At 37.5% G+C, this 25649-nt stretch overlaps 1 protein-coding gene across 3 annotated transcripts in view; it reads right to left on the minus strand.

The window, feature by feature from the left end:
- Nucleotides 1–2862: 2862 nt before the first annotated feature.
- The window catches only part of LOC110445411, a 33873-nt gene continuing 11086 nt past the window's right edge, over nucleotides 2863–25649 (minus strand). Inside the window, exons 1-7 of one of the 3 annotated variants that reach the window (XM_021490021.1) lie at nucleotides 23677–23753; nucleotides 14733–14915; nucleotides 11535–11664; nucleotides 11033–11053; nucleotides 8110–8277; nucleotides 5345–5533; nucleotides 2863–4987 (exon numbers count right to left, since the gene is read on the minus strand). In XM_021490021.1, coding sequence (XP_021345696.1) covers nucleotides 4933–4987; nucleotides 5345–5533; nucleotides 8110–8277; nucleotides 11033–11053; nucleotides 11535–11664; nucleotides 14733–14915; nucleotides 23677–23710 — 780 coding nt within the window. In that variant the 5' untranslated portion in view covers nucleotides 23711–23753 and the 3' untranslated portion in view covers nucleotides 2863–4932. Of the gene's footprint in view, nucleotides 4988–5344; nucleotides 5534–8109; nucleotides 8278–11032; nucleotides 11054–11534; nucleotides 11665–14732; nucleotides 14916–23676; nucleotides 23754–25649 lie in introns of those variants that run through there. The other 2 variants (XM_021490022.1, XM_021490023.1) reach the window with 2 other exon arrangements.

Raw genomic sequence — 25649 nt, forward strand, 5'->3', positions numbered from 1 at the left:
TTGATATCAACTTTGCAGTTTCGGATTCTAATGTGTCTTCAGGGTGAATGATATGAAAGCAATGCTTTGTCAGTTTACACCAACATTAATCTAACCTGTAGATGTATGTTGAATTGACATAAGACATTTCGTAAATCTCAAAAGAAAAGACGGATTTTTGACAGCATAACATGAATTCTTTTTCTCAATGGTTTTAATTTCCTTATAAATCAAGCCATAAATGGACTGATTTCTATTCAAGTATGATAACGAATTATGCAACTTTCAATTATGATGTGTGTTCATTGTATCTAACTCTAGATTAAATATTGAGTCACAAATACCATGTTGAAATTTAGAAATTAAAAAAAAAAGTATGAGATGTTTTCTTTTATATTAACATATTTCAGAATATATATCTAAACATGAATGAAACATTTATATCAAAGTTTTACTTTATACACAAACAATGTACGTATTAAAACGTTTTGTACGTGCATTGTTCGTGCAGAACAGATGAATCGTATTGCCGATATGAATAGCATCAACCTACCAATTTATGTGGGTTTTTAAAAAATGAAAGAAGCAAACAAGGAATCCCTTGAATCAAAATACTTTAAAGCAGCATTTGGTTTTTTCCCCAAATCGAACACAATAAATGATTTACCTATTATTAATTGCTTAAAAGGCAAAGTGTTAAATTTTCCATTAAGCTGAAATATATTTTGTGCAAGTTTTATAAGTAAAAGAGCATAATTGCAACATCGATCTGTGCAAATTTCATAAAATTATTTCACGTGTGTAGATTTACTCCACAGATTTAAATCTGAACCGGTTCCAAATCGTTGTATACTGTATACCGTCCACCATGCAAAAGTTTGGCCACCATCAGGAAACGGAATTATATAAGTTTTTGTACCTTTTTCCGGATCCTTTTCCATTTGTTTTCAAATTGTAGATAGGTATTTTGCTCCAATGAAAAGAAATAAAGTTTATACATAATTGCTGTAAGCTCTCTCTAGGAAGCCAATAACTAAAAATAATTACAGCGACCCAAACGTTTCGGTAATGCCAAGTGTCTCCGCATTATAGGAAGTGTCAACAAACCCGTTATTCGAACTAAAAGTCGGTAAAACTTGGGCAAAATATTAACACAAAATGTACATGCATACATTTGAACCAGTACAAGGTGAACGCGACCAAGTGTTCCGGAAGATAAGCGTCTTCAGCTTTATCGACGATACCCACAATGTTAATATTCTAGGTCAAATTCAAGTAATGTTTCCTCTTCAACGGGTAATGTTTCCTCTTCAACGGTAATGTTTCCTCTTCAACGAGTAATGTTTCCTCTTCAGCGGGTAATGTTTCCTCTTCGACGGGTAATGTTTCCTCTTCAACGGTAATGTTTACTCTTCAACGGTAAGGTTTCCTCTTCAACAGTAATGTTTCCTCCTCAATGCGCAGAACGGGGTAGTGACATCGAAACTACTGAAGTTTAGTTAATTTATTGCTCAAATTGATTCTACAATGCCCGAGGCAATATTTGTCCTGTTTCGTGAACCCAAGTTTGATACGTTATAAATAGTGCCCCGAGGGTTACGATTAACATCCCGTATCCTATTTCGTGACCATCAGAGGCGAATTATACGAGATTTCAAAACTGCGCAATATTTTTGCTATGCGTTTTTTCTGAGGACAGGAAAGGACGAAATTGGCATTATGAAATAATAATTAATATTTACATTAGCTCTGCATCCTTCCATTGCAATGCACTGAGAAGGCAAGTGTTGTTGTGAGACTATAACATTTGCTATTGTGAAGTCATCAATTTCATTGCTGTCCAGCCTTGAATTTTCAAAGAACTGTTCGAAAAAACTCAATAAAGTCAGAGACGTATATAACACTTTATACTATATGGCTTTATACGTCTCTGATAAAGTGTAACACTACTTAATCAAAATGTAAATATGGTATGGTCCTATAAGGTACATTGCTTAAATAAATATATATCATTTGATAAAGCCCCCTATCTAGCTAGAATAAGCTACTCTAAAACGCTGAGGTGGTAGTTGCTATGACTTCCCTTTCCTCTCTTTTGCGTAATATTTCTATCAGTGATGTCTCCCAATGCATCTTTCGCAAACCTGTCTTCTGAACAGCGCGACAAGGTGTGATATATACCGCCATACCCAATGTAATGACATTTTGGTGAGATATCACTTTAACGCGGCCAATGATTAGCCCATTCTGGCACGGTCTTTAAATGGCTGATGTAGAACTTGAACATCCGACTTCGAGCTCATGAAATGTACCTAGGGAGACAATCTGTGGAATTCAAGTTAGATGGAAGTTTAAACTGGCTCTCCAGAGGCCCCATCTTTGGAAATCGTCTTCATATACCGATGCGGTTACCAATGCACAGCTTGAAACTACGAATCATTACACCAGCACCATAAGGGAGGCAATCCACACAAAACAGGGAAAAGTAGTGCACTGCAAACACATTGCCTTACTGGTAAATATTTCTTTATTAACGGTGCTTTACTCATATCTGATGATAAAGGTCACAGCTACATGTACTCCCAGTAGTCCGCCAGCCAAGACATACTTGGTTACTCCAGGTGAAAAGTATAGAAGATATGTCCCAATCAAACTTTTTGAAAGGATTAAGTCAAAGGTCAAATCATAGGTCACAGTGACCTGGTTTTTGTACTTGTCACTCAGCCATCCCAAGGTGTACGTGCATACCAAATCTGGTTGCTCCTGGTGAAATAGTAAAAAATATATGCCCTCGACAAATCTTTGGACGGACATAGTGCAAATCTGTAGTACCCCTGGGGAACCGATGGAGTACTAAAACGTACACACAAGATGGAGACAAAACAAAGTTTAAAACGTTTTAATATCATACGGATGAATATTTTACATACACGGTAGCGTAAGGTTGTGTCTACATATATATAACAGCGTGATAAAGCTGTACATTAACATTGTTCGATGTGAAATTAACCAAGTCAAAGAATATCTTACACATATTGAACCGAGTCAATTCCATCTTTTCGTATTGCAGAGTTATCTGCTCTTGTGAGCAGGTATTGGTTGTTTCGTCATCTTTTTGTGACAGTAATGTCATAATATTTTGAGAAAAGAACGTAATTTTCTCACACAAACTAATGAGGTAACAATCAATACCTGCTCACAAGAGCAGATAACTCAGCAATACCAAAGACGGAATACCATTGAGTCAATAGTATAAATTTTGTGTCTAGATATATTTTGAACAGATTACAATCTGTATATCAATCAGTTGTTCCGTTTGAAACAATCATCTGTTCGAATGATCAGACAATATCAATCAGAGTAGGCAGTTTATTGTTTCTGCTTATAAATACTGGGATGAGGTAATGACAAGTGCTTTAAGTAACGAATGACCTCCGACATCACAATCTTCTCTGACAATTGCAGTACCATCTTGTTTATTAAAAACATAACATTATAATTTCATGTCTAATTTAGATATTAATTTTATTTCATTGAATATGTGTTTATATGGACCTGACAAAAGTGATATGAACCCTGACTTCTCTTGTTTGATATCGGCTCCTCAGGTCCATGTGAACACATATTCACCTCAACAAAAGTTCATAATTGATAAAGATGAAGTTATAATAACATCAGTATATCAATGAATGACTAACTTACTATAATATGTCTAATATGTTAAATGAAACGCTTGATTTATTTCTGCGATAAAAATAGGAACAGAGCGTCCATAATGTCCTTACAACTTGTGCAAGTACACATCTCTCTCACTTCTGGCAATACTGTACATTTTCTGCAGTTTGTTTGTGATGATCACAGGAGAGTGTGTCACTGTCCATTCCACCTGATTGTGGATTCACTTTTCCGATTATTCAACGAATATTCAACAGATAATTACTAAACATATACTCAACAGAAAAATTGTTCATGAATATTCAACAGACAATTAACAAACATTCAACAGAAAAATTGTCGATGAATATTCAACACATAATTAACAAATATTTAACTGATAATTACTCAGTGAATATTTCAACAAATATTTACTAATTGAATATGCAGCAGACTTTCTCAAATAATGCCTCATTTTATCACTCTCACATTTAAAAAAAATCAGACGGATACATAGACAGAATTGTGTGATGGCAGATGGTGATAATGATGATACCGTGCTGGTAGCTTTAAGCATACAACTGTGTACGATAAGGTATTGTTACAACCACTTCATTAAAGTCCTCACAATATGTTGTTTTAAGCACGATTACAAAAGTGCCTTGAGAAATGGATATGATTATTATTATTATACACTGAAATTCATTATGTTTTGCATAGCAACATTCAAGAAGAATTTGCCTGCGATTTTTATTTTATATATATCTAAATCCTTAAGCAGACAACAGATTGTACATGTATATGTACGAATGAATGGCTATTTCTCAACATTTTCTTTTACATGTTTCTTGCATTTGCTATTTTCAGGATAATCTGCAAATATTTCTTACCTCTGAAAATGAGAATTTCATGAAATATGCTTTAAGCAGCGAAACATATATTTAAAAACATTGCAAGAAAGGGAATTCTATAAAATGTTACCCTTAAAAACTAGATGGTATTTAACATCCTTACATGACTCTAAGCAAATTTTTTAAATTAATGATTGTGAAATAAATGGTAGATGTCATTATTATTTGCAGCATGCCAAACTGAAAACATCCTTTTACACTGAATTCATATTTCAACAGCGACCATTGCACTTGACTAGCAGACTGTTCTCAACATTTCTGACATCCATGGCACTGTTTAACACTAAGAACCGGTCCACTGGGTCAAGTTAGGACGAGGATTGCGTAGACAGGTAATACGTGATCATGGAGGACACAGTTACATCTCTTGCTAATTCAGACTGATGGTCTAGAATGGCTCTCGTCCCTCCGGGCCCAACTTAGGGCGTGGTATATGGCCATTCCTGTGAACAATCAAATGATGATACAGGTAAAGCGAGAAAGCAAAATTTTGGTTTTGTATCAGTTTAAGAGAATTATATTTTATAGAAGAAATTATAATGGAATATTTTGTTTATAAACTACAGTGATAAATATTGTTAGAACAATTTGATTGCTGACAAAAACAAGTTTCCAGAATGTTTAAGGGACAAAAATAAAAATTCCGGAAAATTCAGAAGTAATCTATCAAGACAGGTTTTTCATTGGAATTCATGATCTTGAGCCAGAACAGATGACTTGGACCTGTGTTTGAACTTATATTAACTAACCCAAACAACCTTGACCTAATGTTCTTCCAAAACAAATGACCTTGACCTTACCATCTGTATGCCTCCTGATTTGAAGGATTGGTAGTTATCTCCGTTACATAGCGATGATCAGGATCCCTATTATCGTACGCCTGATTGTGATAATTGCCTCTGGCGTAATCTGATAGCGGGGCACCATTTTGGATGTGACCATTTCTCTCATTCTGATAATAATATTGGTTGTTGTCCAATTCTGTATCTCTGTAACAATCAAATAGGTGAAAAAGTTAAAAGAAGTTAAAACATTTTTAAATGGCAAAATATTAATCAGCCTCATTTAGAAAATAGCCAGTCCTGAGAAAAGTTATAATGAAATAAGTATCAAAATAGTTTTATCATAATTTTATTCTGCTTGATTGTTTGTTTTAAATTATTCGTTTTTATTAGAAAATTATACATTTTTTTACCATAATCAAAATAAAAACTGAAAGTTAAAAAATTAAACAAAGCACGAAGATATTCTGATCATATCAATCAACCAAATGATACATCATTTAAAGGGTTTTGCTTCTGATTTTAATTATTTGTCATGATAAGAAATGGAAATTTCTGGCAATTGAAATATTTTTTTTTATGATTATTATTACCAGTACACTTTGTAGTTGCACACTTCTTCCTTAACACATTCGTTAAGGAAGCTTTGTGAGAACGGGGCCTGGTAACTAAAATTTCACAAGTAGTAATAGCTGTTCAAAGGGAGACAACAGGTAGAAATTTATCCGCAAATTACCTCCCTTTATATACTATTTTGAATAACCGCTTAGTGTTAAAAACATTCCCAGAAAACACTATAATGTATTAAATCATTTGTCAATATGTTGATCTTTTACAGGAATTAACACATTGACTTTATTTGTGTCGCAACTCACAATAAATATACTGATATTGAAGTTTTATTACAATTTTGAAGTTTTTTACTGATTAAAAAGTCCTCCTGAGTTGAACTAATTGAAGACCACCCCACCCTTTACCATATCACACCAAAGGTCTTATTTTCCAGTGACCTTTGAAAATTTAAAAATTTACCAATAATTTAAAGGTATGTATTTTATGACCTCAAATTTCAAATTTCAACCACACAGTTTTGCAAAGGAATTATATACCACCACCAGATTAGTTGGACCAAACCAAACATGCAATGCCCGTTTTAACTTATTCACCCCTGAAGACACAGTGGAACTCTTCAAATTCAAAGGTTGGAATAGTTCATTATGAAATTTCTGGGTAGAATGAGTTAAATCTCCCCACTGTTAATTAAAAAAACCACACATGCTGCTTGTTCAGGAGAGTGCACATGCTGATAAATAATCCATCCTTTTTTCACAGTAACATATCTGTTGGAACTTTTGTATCAATACATAACTTGTGTAGTACATGTGTTAAATTTCATCCCCACTGTATCTGGATCGGTATATTGTATGGGAATGGAAGTTATACAGAACACATACCGGCAACGATAGTGTTTTTGATTGGTTACAACCTATCGGCAGTACTAGTGACCTGCAATTTGATTGGTTATGTCATATGACCTAATGACGGTATAGTGACCTGCAATTTGATTGGTTATGACCTGCATTTTTAATGGCCTTCACCTGCTTTGGAGTTTTGAAAACTTGACAAGTGTGTAACTTTAAACATATCCTGTATATAAACATTTCAAATCAAATGAAAAAACAAATTCAATATTTAACAATTACAGTGAACACATTTATAATACACACATTTTCCAAATTTTAACATATGAAGATGTCATTCATTTTATATTATTTTTAGCTATAAATGTTCCTTATTACAGACTGTGGTTCACATAAAACAGTATAATTCTTCTTATTTTCAAACATTCATAACATTTGACATTTTACAATGTAACAAATGTTGAAAATACATTTGAACCAACAATTTCTCTGGTGTGAAAAAAATTAAAATGTAAATGCACATTGTTAGTAAAACTAAAATGATAAAGGTCTTGTAAAGGAAAGAAAAGAACAAGAGGCCTAGAGGGCCTGTATCGCTCACCTGGATATGTGTTTAAAGTATGATATATGAAGTAAAGATATAGCACTCCTTAGTAGGTACTCAGTATGTACATATGAAATTTCAGAAAGATCCATCCAGTATTTCTGGAGATATAGCGAGAACAAACTTCAAATTACAAAATCCAAAATGGCAGCCTGGTGGTCATCATGTTTTAATGAATACACCCTAATAGTACCAGGCACTACTATACAACTTGATGGAGACAACATTGGGATAAAATCTTGAATCGCTATTGTAGGAGAAGGATTTCAAAGGTTTTACCTCTATTTCCCCTTATGGGCCCTTCTTCTCTATGGTAGGAGAAGGATTTTAAAGGTTTTAAAGGCAGACCCACCATTATACAACATGGGTTTTCCTTCACCTAAGGATGCTTCAGACCAAATATGGAACAGATCCGTTCATTCCTACAGAATAAGAAGGATTTTAAAGAATTTGCAATATTTCCCCTATTGGGCCCTGTTCCTCAGCCCCCAGGGGGCCAGACCCACCATTTATACAAATTTGTTACCCTATCCCCATGGATGCTTCTGACCAAATGAGGTCAAAATCTGCACAGTCGTTCATGACTAGTAGTGATTTTTAGGAAAAGTTGATGCACGACGGACGCTGGGCTATGGCACCTGGTCCGAACTAAAAACTTATTGTGAATTTGTATTTCAAAAGAATTACAAACTATAAAAATATATATATGACCTTGACTTTTCTTATATGACCTTGACTTTTCTATTGTTCTAACTGACCTGTGACGTGACTTATTTGCCCTGTAGGGGGCCCTGTCACGTGATACCCGGTGTTTGTACGGCCCACTGCCCCGCTGGACCATGGGAGCTGGATAATAAGCATGCTCTACATGGTGGTTAATTGCGTAAGGCGGAAACCGACCGCTGTCCGAATCGGAATCCTTTTCGCTGAAATAAATTGTTGGGTTAATATAGAGAGAAATACATGCAAAATAGTGGCAGATGGAGAGAAGTCTAGCCTCTTGAATTTCTGATAGATGTTTATATCAGAAATAATCTCAGAATTGTTCTTAATTAGAGGAGTTATTTAGTTAGTTCTGAAAATGGTTTGTTGTTATTAAAGAGCATTTCAGCAGTTTGGTGAAAAAAAATAACAAGAAAAAATAAGAGCATGCAGGTTCTTCAATGATATCAGTTTCTGAAATTTGACTTTCAAGCCAAGGTTGAAGGGTTTTCTTGACTAGGAATGGAAGAGTTAAATTCAATTAGTCCAAACAAACTTAAGCCTGAAGTATTGAAACAAACTTTATCAACACATTCTGCACATCCATGACGATTTTAACCTCTTCACCACAATAGACCATAATTGACACATCCAGATCAATGCATGGTAGAGTCTACTCAAGTTACATAGGGGTGAAAATGTTAAAATTAAGTGTGATCATTGAACAATTTTTGAATGAATTCTATTACTTCGCAAAATTACACCTGGTATAGTTGAATATTTTCAAATTAATTCTGCAAATCAGTCACAATTTGGTGACACGTTTTGAGTGAATTCTGAATCTGAATGTTACATGCAATAAAATTTGAATTTAGTTCTACATCTATACCATGCAGGATAACAGTGGCTTTATGTTTAGCGGTTACCGTAATTTAGCCATTTTTAATTAGCATAAAAAGTGCTACACACGATAACTACTAAAGTAACAAGAAAACAGGGTCCGTATTCATGAAACTATTCTAATGCTTAAGCATGGACTCTGTGCTCAAACCAACTTTATTGTAACTCACTTAAATCATGTAACACAATCATAAAGTCAAATGTAAATATTGAAAACAGTATTGAGATTTTCATTTTTTTTTTAATCATGACAAAGTAAGATAACTCATTCAACCCTGAAGACACGTTTGAACCATTCCAATTCAAAGGTTGGTCACCCCTGAAGACACGTTTGAACCCTTCCAATTCAAAGGCTGGAAACGCTCATTATGAAATCTCAGGGGTGAATAATGTAAGTTAATCTATAAAACTAACATGAAATTAGGCTTGAGCACAAAATCCATGCTTGGGCATGATAATGGTTTCATGACTACGGGCCCTGGTCTATAGAAAAGACAGTGGTCAGCCGTGATGAATACCTTGTATATATATAATGACATGCTACAATCAAATTCTGGCTGAAGTTCTACAAAGCACTTGTCAGTCTCCAGTTTGATGATGATATTCATAACAGTCAAACAAGCAAATTAACACCACAAAAATCAGTAAGAGATGGAGAGTAAGATCCACACTTGGCCTAATTGTCACCATCTCTATATATTTATTTTAATTAAGGATCCCCATGATACAGCAAAAAACTGAAACTATAGCCTTTGGGAAAAGGGAACTATTAGCTTACCAGACTTTTATGGGAAATAATAAAGATGGTATTAACAGAATATAAACAAGTTGGTGTTTTGGGTGTACAAATTCAGCAGGCCTATACTGGGATTCGAACCCTTGACTACAGATTGGTATACCATTGCTCTTACGGATTGAGCAACATGGTCAACAGAATTGTCTTGGCCCAACATGTCTACAGTTATATCCAAACGGAAATTAAGGAGAGATTAGAATTTATAGAAAAAACCAATAGTGCAGTGGGCCAGGGATCCTTAAATTTTAATTATGTCATCCACATATCACTTTCAGGTATAATATGGTAGCATATACTTAGTGTTAAAAACCTCTGTTAGAGACTAGTAGCTAAATACATTAAGATGTTAATGTAAAACTCTACCACCACCAAACACTAGGATCATTATTAGCAAGTTTAGAGCGTGTTTGCCTTCCGTCAATATTTATGAACCCTTGTTAACCCATTAGAAAGCTGCAGTATCGACATTTAATTTATACATATATCATTTCAAAAGATCATTTTTCTTAAAACAATGCATAAAATTGAAGAATTGTTTTAAAAAAAATCTACCTTTAATATTTATTTTGACTCTTATTTAAACCAGTAAAATATACATTACACATATTATGTTGGAATTTGTGGAATTCCATTTAAAATGCTATCACTAAACAAAAACTCCTTCAAAAAGTCCAATATTTACCACATTCAAACTTAATCCCTTCAAGAAAAAAAAGGATGTTTCCTTTAAATTCAAAAATATTTATTTTCCAAATTTTTAGTACAGAAACCGATGTTTTTTTAATTTTTTAATGAGAATGAATTTCATTTATCATATCGATGATATATCTATTATCCCAATGCATGCAAAGCTGGGACTAAAACTCAGTAGATGAGGTATTTCAAAATTGCTAAATTCAGCAATATTAAACACTTGGTGTTTTTTCAAGGGGGAACAAGTTATTTAAAAAACGCTACATGATTTACAGTCTATCTGTATATCCCAACAATGCTTGAAGCCATATTTGACAGCATAACCCTACACCTTTAGTGAGCTCTGCAGTGGGCTACAATTTCCTTAATTTTAAGCAAGTGCAACATTACTTAACTACAGTGGAACCTCATTAATTTCCAAAAATATTTCCACAAAAAATTCTGATGAATTACACAAGATATAACTACATCTGTATACTGATATAAATTATTTTGAAATATCGGTGTCTGGAACACACATTTTCTGAACTATCAGTATCTTAATTTTGATTTGAGGTTCCATTGTGTATAACAGATCATAAACCTCTTACATTGGTTTCTTAGAGTCCTCCCTAGATGTGTAGAACAAGGGAGATAATAAATGAAAAAATCTGTCGGTCTTGAGTTCAAACCAAATTTAATGTTCTAATAGCCAGTATAGCCAATAAAAACAACATACTATATATCCCCTGAATGAGAAACGATAATGATTTTTCAGTAAGCCGCAATTTGATATAAAAAAATTAAAACTGAAATACACTACTGGACCAGACTCTTTCCTGGCAAGTCTCAAGAGCAAGAGTCTAGAGAAAGCGAGAGTATTAAAACATCTAGGTATAAGTGTCCGTTAGATTTTACATTATAGTCAATGTGACATCATAATGACATTGTAGCAACTCTCTACGATGACCTTAAGAAGTGACCTTTATAATATAGGTCAAAGGTCACTGTAATCAGTCATTATTACCTACCCCTGTACCATGACTACCACACAGTAGCGACCTTGACGATAAGGTCATAAATGATAGTTTATTGTTGAGACTGTTTACTTACTTGTGTCGTCGACGGCTGTGGCGATATATTACAAGGGAGATAATCAAGACGAGACAGATAAGTAGCAGTATAATACATGATGCAGCCACCCCTATAACCAACTTCTCATAGGTATTTAGGTCACCTGTCCCTGAAAAACAAATTTTTTGTGTGTGTTTAACATCCTATTAACAGCTACGTTCATTTAAGGACGTGCCAGGTATTGATGAAGGAATTTAACCAAAGTACCCGGTGGTAAACCACTGGCATGCATGCAGCCAGTACAACATAGGTCTTGAAACCCGCGAACCAGTGGTGGAGGGCTATAGTGATCATAGACGGTAAGACACCTTAACCACTCGGCCACCGCGACCCAGTGGCGGAGGCTAGTGATCGTAGACGGTCAGAAGCCTTAACCACTCGGCCACCGCGACCCAGTGGTGGAGGGCTTATTGATCGTAGACGGTCAGACGCCTTAACCACTCGGCCACCGCGACCCAGTGGCGGAGGCTAGTGATCAAAGACGGTCAGACGCCTTAACCACTCGGTCACCGCGACTCAGTTGTTGAGGGCTTATTGATCGTAGACGGTCAGACGCCTTAACCACTCGGCCACCGGGACCCAGTGGTGGAGGGCTTATTGATCGTAGACGGTCAGACGCCTTAACCACTTGGTCACAGCGACTCAGTTGTTGAGGGCTTATTGATCGAAGACGGTCAGAAGCCTTAACCACACGGCCACCGCAACCCAGTGGCGGAGGACTAGTGATCGTAGACTGTCAGACACCTTAACCACTCATCCACCGCAACCCAGTGGCGGAGGGCTAGTGATCTTAGACGGTCAGAAGTCTTAACCACTCGGCCACCTTGACCCAGTGGCGGAGGCTAGTGATCATAGACGGTCAGACGCCTTAACCCCTCGGCCACCGTGACCCAGTGGTGGAGTGCTTATTGATCGTAGACGGTCAGACGCCTTAACCCCTCGGCCACCGTGACCCAGTGGTGGAGTGCTTATTGATCGTAGACGGTCAGACGCCTTAAACACTCGGCCACCGCGACCCAGTGGTGGATGGCTTATTGATCGTAGACGGTCAGATGCCTTAACCACTCGGCCACCGCAACCCAGTGGCGGGGGCTAGTGATCATAGACGGTCAGACGCCTTAACCCCTCGGCCACCGTGACCCAGTGGTGGAGTGCTTATTGATCGTAGACGGTCAGACGCCTTAACCACTCGGCCACCGCGACCCAAAGGTGAAGCGCTTATTGATCGTAGACGGTCAGACGCCTTAACCACTCGGCCACCACGACCCAGTGGCGGAGGCTAGTGATCAAAGACAATCAGATGCCTTAACCACTCGGCCACCGTGACCCCGTGGTGGAGGGCTTATTGATCGTAGACGGTCAGATGCCTTAACCACTCGGCCACCGCAACCCAGTGGCGGAGGCTAGTGATCATAGTCGGTCAGACACCTTAACCACTCGGCCACTGCGACCCAGTGGTGGAGGGCTTATTGATCGTAGATGGACAGACGCCTTAACCACTCGGCCACCATGACCCAGTGGCGGAGGCTAGTGATCATAGACGGTCAGACGCCTTAACCACTCGGCCACCGCGACCCAGTGGTGGAGGGCTTATTGATCGTAGATGGTCAGACGCCTTAACCACTCGGCCACCATGACCCAGTGGCGGAGGCTAGTGATCATAGACGGTCAGACACCTTAACCACTCGGCCACCGCGACCAAGTGGCGGAGGCTAGTGATCGTAGACGGTCAGATGCCTTAACCACTCGGCCACCGTGACCCCCTTCTATTTGTGTACATTTGTACATGCTTTATATATATGGTTTCCATTAGGATGAATTTAAAACCTCTTCCACATAAGACTATGTATACAAGATTTAGGAACTCCTGTGAATTTGTTTATAGGGTTTCCCATCCAATCATCAGCTAGTTAAAGGATGTTCCTCCTTGTGTGGTGTATTACTGTGTATAGTGTATTACTGTGTATAGTGTATTACTGTGTATAGTGTATTCCTGTGTAGAGTGTATTACTGTGTATAGTGTATTTACTGTGTATAGTGTATTACTGTGTAAAGTGTATTCCTGTGTATAGTGTATTACTGTGTATAGTGTATTACTGTGTAGAGTGTATTACTGTGTAGAGTGTGTTACTGTGTATAGTGTATTCCTGTGTAGAGTGTATTACTGTGTATAGTGTATTTACTGTGTATAGTGTATTACTGTGTAAAGTGTATTCCTGTGTAGAGTGTATTACTGTGTATAGTGTATTACTGTGTAGAGTGTATTACTGTGTAGAGTGTGTTACTGTGTAGGGTGTATTACTGTGTATATTGTATTACTGTGAAGAGTGTATTACTGTGTATAGTGTATTACTGTATATAGTGTATTACTGTGTATAGTGTATTACTGTGTAGAGTGTATTACTGTGTAGGGTGTATTACTGTGTAGGGTGTATTATTGTGTATATTGTATTACTGTGTATCATGTATTACTGTGTATAGTGTATTACTGTGTATAGTGTATTCCTGTGTATAGTGTATTACTGTGTATAGTGTATTACTGTGTAGAGTGTATTCCTGTGTAGAGTGTATTACTGTGTATAGTGTATTACTCTGTAGAGTGTATTCTTGTGTATAGTGTATTACTGTGTATAGTGTATTCCTGTGTGCTGGATGTGGTATGCTCATGTATTTGCCTCTTTGCAATAGCAAAGACCTGATGCCAAATTTAGAGTGCTACCTCAATGAAAGGCAAACCTGGAGAAGGCACCCAGCACAGTATTTCACCCATTTACATTTTACTGACAATGGGTGAACTAGGTGATGCAAATATCGGAAACACTGAACGCTACCAGAGAATAACAACTATCATTTCTAATGATTTTGGCATGTCCTGGGTGTGGGGTTAGGGCAGGTATGAAACTCTATTTAATGAAAATCCTGGTAAGCCCCTTATTCAATAAGCAAATTGTATATTTCAAACATGAATTATGGTTACTTAATTGTTAAATCATCTTCATAAAATAGTCATCAGTCTTACTGGTAATTTGAGATTTTGCTGGATAGAGAGTCATGGCTTAAGAATATTTTTATTTTAGCTTTGTTTTGAAATATTTCTTTTCATGACCAATTTGACAAGGACAGACTGACAAATTGGAGGTTGGTCCTGTCTTGTTGGACTAGATTTGAAATACTCACAGGCACATTTTGGTTGAGTTGTATCACTCCAGTTACTGGTGTTCAGACAAGTGACATTTTGTGGACCAACCACACGGTGGCCGAAACGTTTGCACCCAATGGAGACGACAGTGCCCTCTGAAGTGTTGTAAGTACTCAGATCAATGAGTACATCCGTTACCTGGGCTATCGCATTGCAGGACGCTGAAAATAGACCATCAATAATATATAAACATGCATCACAATCAACATAAATAACGTCTGCTGTGACATTTGTGGTTATTTGAGGAGGGTGCCTCCTTGCGAAGCACTTTAATTTAGTCTCCATAGTGTACAAGGAAATCCATATTTTTTCCGTATTTTTTATATTACAGAAATACACTAATAACACAGAATATTTGAGGATTCTAACTTGATGCCCAATAGAGTCAAACATTTTAAAATTCATGGCCAAATCAAGGCTGTCAAACAGTCTAGAGGTGACTGTAGGAATAACATCTCCTTCTCACAGGGGTAACATATCAGCCATTATACACTACAAATATGATTCCGCTTTATGCTGATGTTGGGTGGCGCTGTGGATAGCGCTTTTGTCTTCACCTAGACAGCTGGGCCCACTTGTATAAAACATCTCAAAGTTAAGGAAAATCTCAAGCAATGTATTGTCTATGGGAAATCTTGGACTTGATGAAATCTCAAGAGTTGAGATGTTTTATACAAGTGGGCCCTGGGATTCAACTCCGTAATCAGATGTAAAAGGTAATATTCGGTCAATTAACCCTGCACGATCAAATGATTAGATTTCTCCTGATACTCCAGTTTCCTACCCTACATTAACTCATTTACCCCTGAAGACACATTTGAACTCTTCCAATTCAAAGGTTGGAATTGTTCATTATGAAATTTCAGGGGTGAATGAGTTAAGACATCCAGGCCAACAAGAGTAACAGGTTGATACATATGTATAAATTGGATAAACTTGTTTCATAACTGTTTAAAAAAAAAACGAATTTATATATAATTCCTCGTTATGTAAGATGTCATTTTTGATGGGAGACAGGTCCAGTTCCGTAAGCTTGAGGAAATTTTTTAAATTCACAAACATCATAGGTCAGAGCTGTGGAGCCTCACATTCCATGTCACTGACCACTCAAGTAACATCTAAAATCTCAATATTATATAATGCCAGTTTGTCTGTAATTTTTCATTTCTTGAAGAATTGTTAGCATGCAAGCTAGCAAATAAACATCCAATACTTAGATATAAATATGTAGTGCAAAATGGAGTTTAGATCTTGGGCTATATCCCAGCTGAGAGCTATGCTACACGTAGATTTTAATTGACATCCAGACTTTTTAAAAATTATTACAGGAACACTGTAACATTTAAATCAGCTCTTTATTTTTCAGATAAAAAAGGGATGATTTTATTATGTAGTGTGTATTAAAGGATGATTTTGTGTTCACTGAACCTTGACATGATTGATGTAGGAGATTGTAAGTAACATCAATCATTTATTCACATCACAGTACGTGGCATTATAGAGTACATAAAATCGAGTGAACTTCTGCTTTGTTCAGGAGCTGTAGCACTGTATGTATCACCAATTGACATCGCCGTACTTCAGCAAACGATAAATCTGCGATACGTTACTTTTATCTATATCGATGTTCTATCAGGATGAAACAGTTGTGTGAGCGACAATCGCTGGATTTGACCTGTGTTAAACCCGGCCCATAAACCATAGGGAATGCTTTATATAAGTAACATTTTTTTTATGGTTAAACATTCCTCTGTACATGTATATTTGTCAATAACACAGTATGTAGGAATGCTGTATGTGATAAGTCTTAGCTGGTGATTTATGAACAGTATCTGCCGTATTTGATGGACATTATATTGATCTAGTATCACGTTCACTCCAATACAGGGTAATACCCTGGTAAATTATATTGATCTAGTATCACGTTCACTCCGATACAAGGTAATACCCCGGTACATTATATTAATCTAGTATCACGTTCACTCCAATACAGGGAAATACCCCGGTACATTATATTGATCTAGTACCACGTTCACTCCAATACAGGGTAATACACCGGTACATTATATTGATCTAGTATCACGTTGACTCCAATATAAGGTAATTCCCCGGTACATTATATTGATCTAGTATCACGTTCACTCCGATACAAGGTAATACCCCGGTACATTATATTGATCTAGTATCACGTTCACTCCAATATAAGGTAATTCCCCGGTACATTATATTGATCTAGTATCACGTTCACTCCAATACAAGGTAATACCCCGGTACATTATATTGATCTAGTATCACGTTCACTCCAATACAAGGTAATAGCCCGGTACATTATATTGATCTAGTATCACGTTCACTCTAATACAAGGTAATACCCGGTACATTATATTGATCTAGTATCAAGTTCACTCCAATACAGGGTAATACCTGGTACATTATATAGATCTAGTATCACGTTCAATCCAATACAAGGTAATACCCGGTACATTATATTGATCTAGTATCAAGTTCACTCCAATACAGGGTAATACCTGGTACATTATATTGATCTAGTATCACGTTCACTCCAATACAGGGTAATACCCAGTACATTATATTGATCTAGTATCACGTTCACTCTAATACAAGGTAATACCCGGTACATTATATTGATCTAGTATCACATTCACTCCAATACAAGGTAATACCCGGTACATTATATTGATCTAGTATCACGTTCACTCCGATACAAGGTAATACCCCGGTACATTATATTGATCTAGTATTACGTTCACTCCAATACAGGGTAATACCTCAGTACATGATATTGATCTAGTATCACGTTCACTCCAATACAGGGTAATCCCCGGTACATTATATTGATCTAGTATCACGTTCACTCCAATACAGGGTAATACCCCGGTACATTATATTGATCTAGTATCACGTTCACTCCAATATAAGGTAATTCCCCGGTACATTATATTGATCTAGTATCACGTTCACTCCGATACAAGGTAATACCCCGGTACATTATATTGATCTAGTATCACGTTCCCTCCAATACAGGGTAATACCTCAGTACATTATATTGATCTAGTATCACGTTCACTCCAATACAGGGTAATACCCGGTACATTATATTCAACCAAGTTCAAGGGTAACACATTGTATAAATTCTACAAATAGCATAAGGTTTATGTATAATACATTATCTGAATGCTAGTGCATGTACAGAATGTATCTCATTTCATCCTAAAAACAGGGGTAATACACAGTGTTAATGATTTATATTTAGTTCAGCTCAATGTATTAAAGTATAGATAGTTACTTGCTCATCAATGATATAATACATACACTACATTTCTCCCTATAGAGAGGGGTGTTCTCCCTATAGAGAGGGGTGTTCTCCCTATAGCGAGGGGTGTTCTCCCTATAGAGAGGGGTGTTCTCCCTATAGAGAGGGGTGTTCTCCCTATAGAGAGGGGTGTTCTCCCTATAGAGAGGGGTGTTCTCCCTATAGAGAGGGGTGTTCTCCCTATAGAGAGGGGTGTTCTCCCTATAGAGAGGGGTGTTCTCCCTATAGAGAGGGGTGTTCTCCCTATAGAGAGGGGTGTTCTCCCTATAGAGAGGGGTGTTCTCCCTATAGAGAGGGGTGTTCTCCCTATAGAGAGGGGTGTTCTCCCTATAGAGAGGGGTGTTCTCCCTATAGAGAGGGGTGTTCTCCCTATAGAGAGGGGTGTTCTCCCTATAGAGAGGGGTGTTCTCCCTATAGAGAGGGGTGTTCTCCCTATAGAGAGGGGTGTTCTCCCTATAGAGAGGGGTGTTCTCCCTATAGAGAGGGGTGTTCTCCCTATAGAGAGGGGTGTTCTCCCTATAGAGAGGGGTGTTCTCCCTATAGAGAGGGGTGTTCTCCCTATAGAGAGGGGTGTTCTCCCTATAGAGAGGGGTGTTCTCCCTATAGAGAGGGGTGTTCTCCCTATAGAGAGGGGTGTTCTCCCTATAGAGAGGGGTGTTCTCCCTATAGAGAGGGGTGTTCTCCCTATAGAGAGGGGTGTTCTCCCTATAGAGAGGGGTGTTCTCCCTATAGAGAGGGGTGTTCTCCCTATAGAGAGGGGTGTTCTCCCTATAGAGAGGGGTGTTCTCCCTATAGAGAGGGGTGTTCTCCCTATAGAGAGGGGTGTTCTCCCTATAGAGAGGGGTGTTCTCCCTATAGAGAGGGGTGTTCTCCCTATAGAGAGGGGTGTTCTCCCTATAGAGAGGGGTGTTCTCCCTATAGAGAGGGGTGTTCTCCCTATAGAGAGGGGTGTTCTCCCTATAGAGAGGGGTGTTCTCCCTATAGAGAGGGGTGTTCTCCCTATAGAGAGGGGTGTTCTCCCTATAGAGAGGGGTGTTCTCCCTATAGAGAGGGGTGTTCTCCCTATAGAGAGGGGTGTTCTCCCTATAGAGAGGGGTGTTCTCCCTATAGAGAGGGGTGTTCTCCCTATAGAGAGGGGTGTTCTCCCTATAGAGAGGGGTGTTCTCCCTATAGAGAGGGGTGTTCTCCCTATAGAGAGGGGTGTTCTCCCTATAGAGAGGGGTGTTCTCCCTATAGAGAGGGGTGTTCTCCCTATAGAGAGGGGTGTTCTCCCTATAGAGAGGGGTGTTCTCCCTATAGAGAGGGGTGTTCTCCCTATAGAGGAGGGGTGTTCTCCCTATAGCGAGGGGTGTTCTCCCTATAGAGTGGAGTGTTCTCCCTATAGCGAGGGGTGTTCTCCCTATAGAGAGGGGTGTTCTCCCTATAGAGTGGAGTGTTCTCCCTATAGAGAGGGGTGTTCTCCCTATAGAGAGGGGAGAGGGGTGTTCTCCCTATAGAGAGGGGTGTTCTCGCTATAGAGAGGGGTGTTACCTGTAAACATTGTTTGGTTTGTTTGTGTTTTATGTCCTATTGTATATATACCTGTATTGTTCACTTTCTTTTGTCTCGAGGGTAAATATATAATTAATAAAGCTGCTGCTAACTTCATCATATAGACAGGTTTTGTGTAATTTGTCAGAGAATGTGATATTAAGAGGAGTTCTAGTAAAATAACATGATATCAAACAAACTGAATTATGTACAAATGTTGAAACAAACATTGTTTTTTTTTAAGAAAAATATATTAATCTGCAATATGATACAATGTGGATTAATTCACTGTATACATAGGGGCGGACTCCTGTACCACTACCATAACAGTACTGCAGTTACGTCTACATATCCAAAATAAAATGAAGGGGAGCATACTCTATGTAATAATATGATATCAATAATTCAAGGTTCTTATATACCGCTTTATCACAACCTAGTTTGTAGACTGTCTCAAAGCGGTTCACAAATCATTATCCGTGTTTATAGGGCCTTTGATATATATCGCGACCCAGCCAATATCTTTCTCAACTCCCAGTTGTAGAGCATGATACAGCCGGTGCTGCCATTTAGGCGCTCACAGCTAGCATTCAACAATTCTAGCACTGCCCAACCACGTACTCATTTACAGCTGAGTAGACTGGAACAAGCAGAGGAAAGTATCTTGTTCAAAGATAAAACACAGTGCTGTGACGTGACTCGAACCTGCAACCCTTCGGTCACGAGCCAGGGGTCCTACCACTAGACTACTGTGCCTCCTAAGTAAACCTTCAGTGGAATTCTCTAGTGTTCCGTCTGCAGTGGAACAGAGATCCTTCAGGAATTTTAACCTTGTTATTTTTTTATAGGGCTGGGTTAGAAGAAAGAAGTCATAGAGGAAGAACATATGTGCTAACGTCCACTTCACTGCATTGTTGACATATCATCTGTTTCTGTCCTTATTTTGTTTTTCTTTACAGTGGCTGTGATGTGGTGACCTATAGCCCCGTGTAAGCTTTGTACTGACATCTAACATATCAGACAGTCAAGAAACGGGGGCGATCATTTCTGTCAAATACAACCTTCACGCTTAGTTGATCTGATGGATGAGAGTTAGCACCATACACAGAATAAGGTCTATACAGACAGGGAATATGAGTTTTCCAAAATTAAAGTTTCATCTATAATTCTTTGAACATCGCCCCATGTCTTTAAACCAATCAAATTCGTTACATGTCTATTGTTTTATATTTTGGGACTATGCATACATCATTGCAATATCTTAAAATGTATAAATTTGACTAATGTTCACGTAAAATCTTTAATTTACACATGATATTTTGTTTCAACAACAGTTGCTGTCATGACCATCTTGCCTGACAGAGAAACAACACAACATGAGGCCGACTCTCACAAAACATATGTACTATATTTGCAAAACATTTCTCTGGGTCAATTAACACTTTCGATAAAGAAGACTAAGTTTGTTTTTAACACCAACAGGAATTGAAAACTTAATTATCTCTGCAAGCTTTCGAAAACGTCTGTTTCCTTTGTCAAGCAGAGAGTGTAAATGGGTAGTGTCTCGACTCTAAACCACTGAAAACAACTCACTACGCCACAGCGGGCCAAATCAGTAAAGTCAGCTGTCAAAAATCATAAATACATTTCGCCCGATTGCACTCTAATACTGCAGGCAGTCATGATCAGGGGACGCCGGTAACATGTTTACCCATTTCCCCCCATGATCTTACTCCGCCCCTCAATCTTATTTCAAACTTTCTATAATGGATTTTAAGAATATTTGTCATTAGTTTGTATGTATTCTGAGATGCGTTTGTCTCTGTAGAGCTGAGATTATCGAGGTTTTACTCTACACTCGTGCAAATTACGACTAACAAGTCGACAATCTGTTATATGGAGACACTTGACCGATAAAAAAAACGGTAAACACTGGGACCATTATAGTTATACATGATGTAGATTTGGACTTTCACTAGAGGAGAGAGACAGGAATTTTATCTTGCCCCATGTTTAAACCTAAGATCCCTGTATCACACTGAATACACAAAACTCTCAGTGTCAACAACAGTGGCCGTAACTGACCTTTAACAGACACACCCATATATATTATAATACCGTATTTACCCATCAATGTGTCGTTATACCTAGTACTAAACCCCCATTATGGGGGTATAACCTCTGAAACCTCCGATGACGGAGATGTTCTTCATTCCACATTTCCAATCAAGGAGAAAGTGCGTGAAATAAGACTGAAACTGCTTTGCTCAATTTATCTTTCCCTTTCATGCGGGCAGGGTTCAATTGTACATAGACTTAAGGTCCCCTTCTAATTTCCCTTTAGCTCAGTGGTAGAGCGTCCGACTAGGAACCTGGAGATCGAGGGTTCGATCCCCGATGGAAGCATACACTATTCTCTTTCCTCAGCGGCAGAGCGTCCGACTAGGAACCTGGAGATTGAGGGTTCGATCCCCAGTGGAAGCACACTATTCTCTTTCCTGTTACACATGTATCAAAACTTCAAAATTGCATTCGTTTGATTCAGACGCAACTGTTATGGTCATTACACACCCTGCAGTAACTAGCTATAGGAGATCATTTGACCTCAGGTTGTAGATTTTGAATTCGTGTGAGTTTGGACTTGAATGAGGGATTTTGAGGGAACTTGATAAGTTTTCGTCAAAATGAGGGAGTCTCCCTCCTAATGAGGGAGGTAATTGGCAGCTATGCCCATATCTATTGCAGTTCAGTAGCAGCCATAACCAACAAATGTTCATTCATTGTCCTTTAAGCCATTCTCCCCTAAAGTCACATTTGAACCTTGTCAAATCAAAGACTGGGCAAGTCCAGTTTAAATATGTGAGGTAAAGGAGTTAAGATGCCCACCCCCTGCTTTAAGCCAGAGAGAATGTATTGGCCCCTTGCCTTTTTGCAGGATAAATACGGTAATTATATTTTACTATGAAACGGGCCCATCCTCTGGCAAGACTTTAAGAGTAATATGTCACTTCTATGTGATAATAACATCAACACTGTTCTCACAAAAAACACACAAAAGTTGTTTTCAACCTGTGCAAATTATCTGTCTCACGAATCATTGTCAAAGTTGAAGTCAATCGTATCTCTGAAACAAGACGGGTTAAAGGCAGATAGTCCCAACACTCTTTGATGCATTTACAACAAAGAAGAGTTCAAGTTTTTTAAGGTGTTTTCCGATATGGAATTGCATGCTTATTTGAAATAACAAAGAGCTATTCAAAAGAAGTCTATTTACTACCTTTCCCTCGTTGATAAACCTCTCCGCCACCAATTAAAGGAGGACCTCAGACCTCTAGATTATAAACAGGGAGTTTGTTTATCCACTGTGTTACAAGTCATGATATAGACGTATTTGTTATGTTAATATCAATGGGTGTCAATCAATTCACAATAAGGTAAACATCGGTTCGGCTTTTTGATTAAATTTTATCATCAAGGAAAGAGTGTGACGGCACCTTAATCGGCAATGTAATTGAAGGTAAACACAGGTACATAAATGACCTTTTCTATATGGACAGGTAGACATTGCATGCTGTGGTAATCACATGACACTGTGCCCTGATTAAATAACACTGCTCGTACCCTTCAGTAAGACATGGAATACCTTTCACATACAGTCATTTGCTGTTTGTATATTATGTACCTTAATTGTACTCCTGTGTCAACCCTTTGTTGATTACCGCTAATTTTCTGTGACGTAATTATACACAATTATACACAATTGCCCACTTATGACGAGACATTCCATGTTAACGCCAGCTCATCAGAGCCTGGTCAGCTGTAATAAGTCATTAAATGAGATTTTTGAAAAAGAAGTAATTTACGAAATTCTTACAAACTTACAAATATTTTAACATACCTTGTTATACACATCATGAATTGAATAACAATTCATGCTTGTAAGTTTAATAATCTTAATGCTTTTCAAAACATGTAAGATAAAAAAATCATAATTATTACATGAAGCTAACAATACTTTTGACCAAGAGGCCTTGGTCTCTTAGTAGATTAACCCTTACAGATAGTCATTATAGATCTGTGTACAGCGGTCATTCCATCCGTCCCTTCGAGGCAGTAGACGTCTGCCGTGACTAATGATTTACCTGTCCAGGTTATCTATTTATCTGTGCGTACCTGGACAGTATGTTATGTAGGTCACCTCAGGGTCCTAGAAGGCAAATTACGATGTCGAAACTCATCTTCATGTTTTCATAATTAATATGTTGACTGTACATACAAGTATAACTGACACCTACCTTATATATTCCTATATGTGTGTATATATAAAGCAAATCTTGTTTAGCATTCCTATGTGAACACAGGCTGGTTAAATATCTTACTGTGGTAAAGTTTGAGAGATTGGTTAATTATGTCATAATACAGTTCACCCATAGACCATAGTTATTCTAATAGGGGAATCTAGCACTATTTCGGCGCTATCTTAAGTTATCTTTTAATCTCATTCCTAAGTTGAATTCCCTGATAATAATTATCAGTCTGTCATTTTCAATGATTGCATTGGTCACTGTATGTATCAATAGGAAACAATGACAAATTTGTTTCACATGTTTCAATTCTTGTTTCACATGTTTCAATTCTTGTTTCACATGTTTCAATTTATTCAACAACTGAACTGATAACAACACCATTTCGGAGGTAAAAGTGATCTTACTAGCAAAAGCAATTGGACAATTTCTAAAAAAAAAAAAAAAAAAAAAAAAGGAAGGAACCCAGAATTTTAAGATCTATTTAAAAAATTCCATAGGGCACCCTCATCAGTTCAAATAACGTGACTCCAAGAAAATTTACAATTTGAAATGACTTTCAAAAAACAGTATGCACAATGCAAGAAGACATAACCATTTGAAACATAAGATGGTCTTCATTTTCATATCTTCATATGGATATTAATAACTCAACAAACCAATTGTGAATGAACTCTAAAATGATTGCAAAATGATTGCAGTCACAATGCATGTATATGTAGACAAACAGACAGACAGACAGATGGACAGACAGACAGACAGACAGACAGACTGCATTGTGGTAACATCATAGACACTCTGAAGATAAGAAGTACTGGCTGTGAAGAATATAAAATGGTGTGTGAAGTATTATGAGGTGCAAGGTGAGCTAAAGGATAAAACAGAGAGTGAACCTAAGGAATGGAAACACTGGCCAAAAATCAAGAGGAAATTTAAAGGGAAATGGTATTCTAGAAGTACATTTTAAGGTGAGGGACAGACAGAAAGAGAATTATAAGTGGAGAATAAAAGGACCAGGTTTGAAAAGAAGATCAATCAAGATGATGACACGAAGGAGGAAATGGGATATAATGAGATCTTTTCTGTGATGCTGTGTGTGATGTGTACACTGTCTGTTCAATAATGTAAAATATCTTAACACTGGTAGAAGAGAAATATTCCGACAACATTTAGAGCTAGGAGAAATCAATAGACTTCATTGATCTGCAAATTGTGTTTCATTTGAAGTCATGATCAGGGCAAGTTAAAAATATCTATGTTTCCTGAAACATTGCTACATACTTTTAACAGATTCCCCTTGTTTTTTTGTTAAAGTTACCTAGCTTACCTTTGTTTTAAATAGTTATCTCCCTTTAATACGTTTTGTGTTGGAGTTACCTCCCTCCCTGACTGATGTTGGAGTGCTGTCCTTGCCTTTATTCTATAAACACTCCAGGTTTTAATTGCATTAGGCTCTAATATGGCTTAAATCAGCATTAATTAAATACTTCAGGATTCAGGCCTCATCAATGATGTCCTTAGAAATATTGTATACATGTATTACCATTTAAAAATATGCTATGCTTCTTAGACTGTATACTGTAGAGATCACAATCTAAAAATTTTAATTTAATGTGATTTATTCATATTGTGCATGGATGTTTAAAGTACAGGTTCATCACTTAGCAATGTGCTAAATTGAAATAATTTTCCTGTAGTTTAATTCGGGGGGGGGGGGGGGGGGGGGT

The sequence above is a fragment of the Mizuhopecten yessoensis genome, unplaced genomic scaffold, assembly GCF_002113885.1.
Source record: "Mizuhopecten yessoensis strain PY_sf001 unplaced genomic scaffold, ASM211388v2 scaffold2275, whole genome shotgun sequence".
Classification (NCBI taxonomy): domain Eukaryota; kingdom Metazoa; phylum Mollusca; class Bivalvia; order Pectinida; family Pectinidae; genus Mizuhopecten; species Mizuhopecten yessoensis.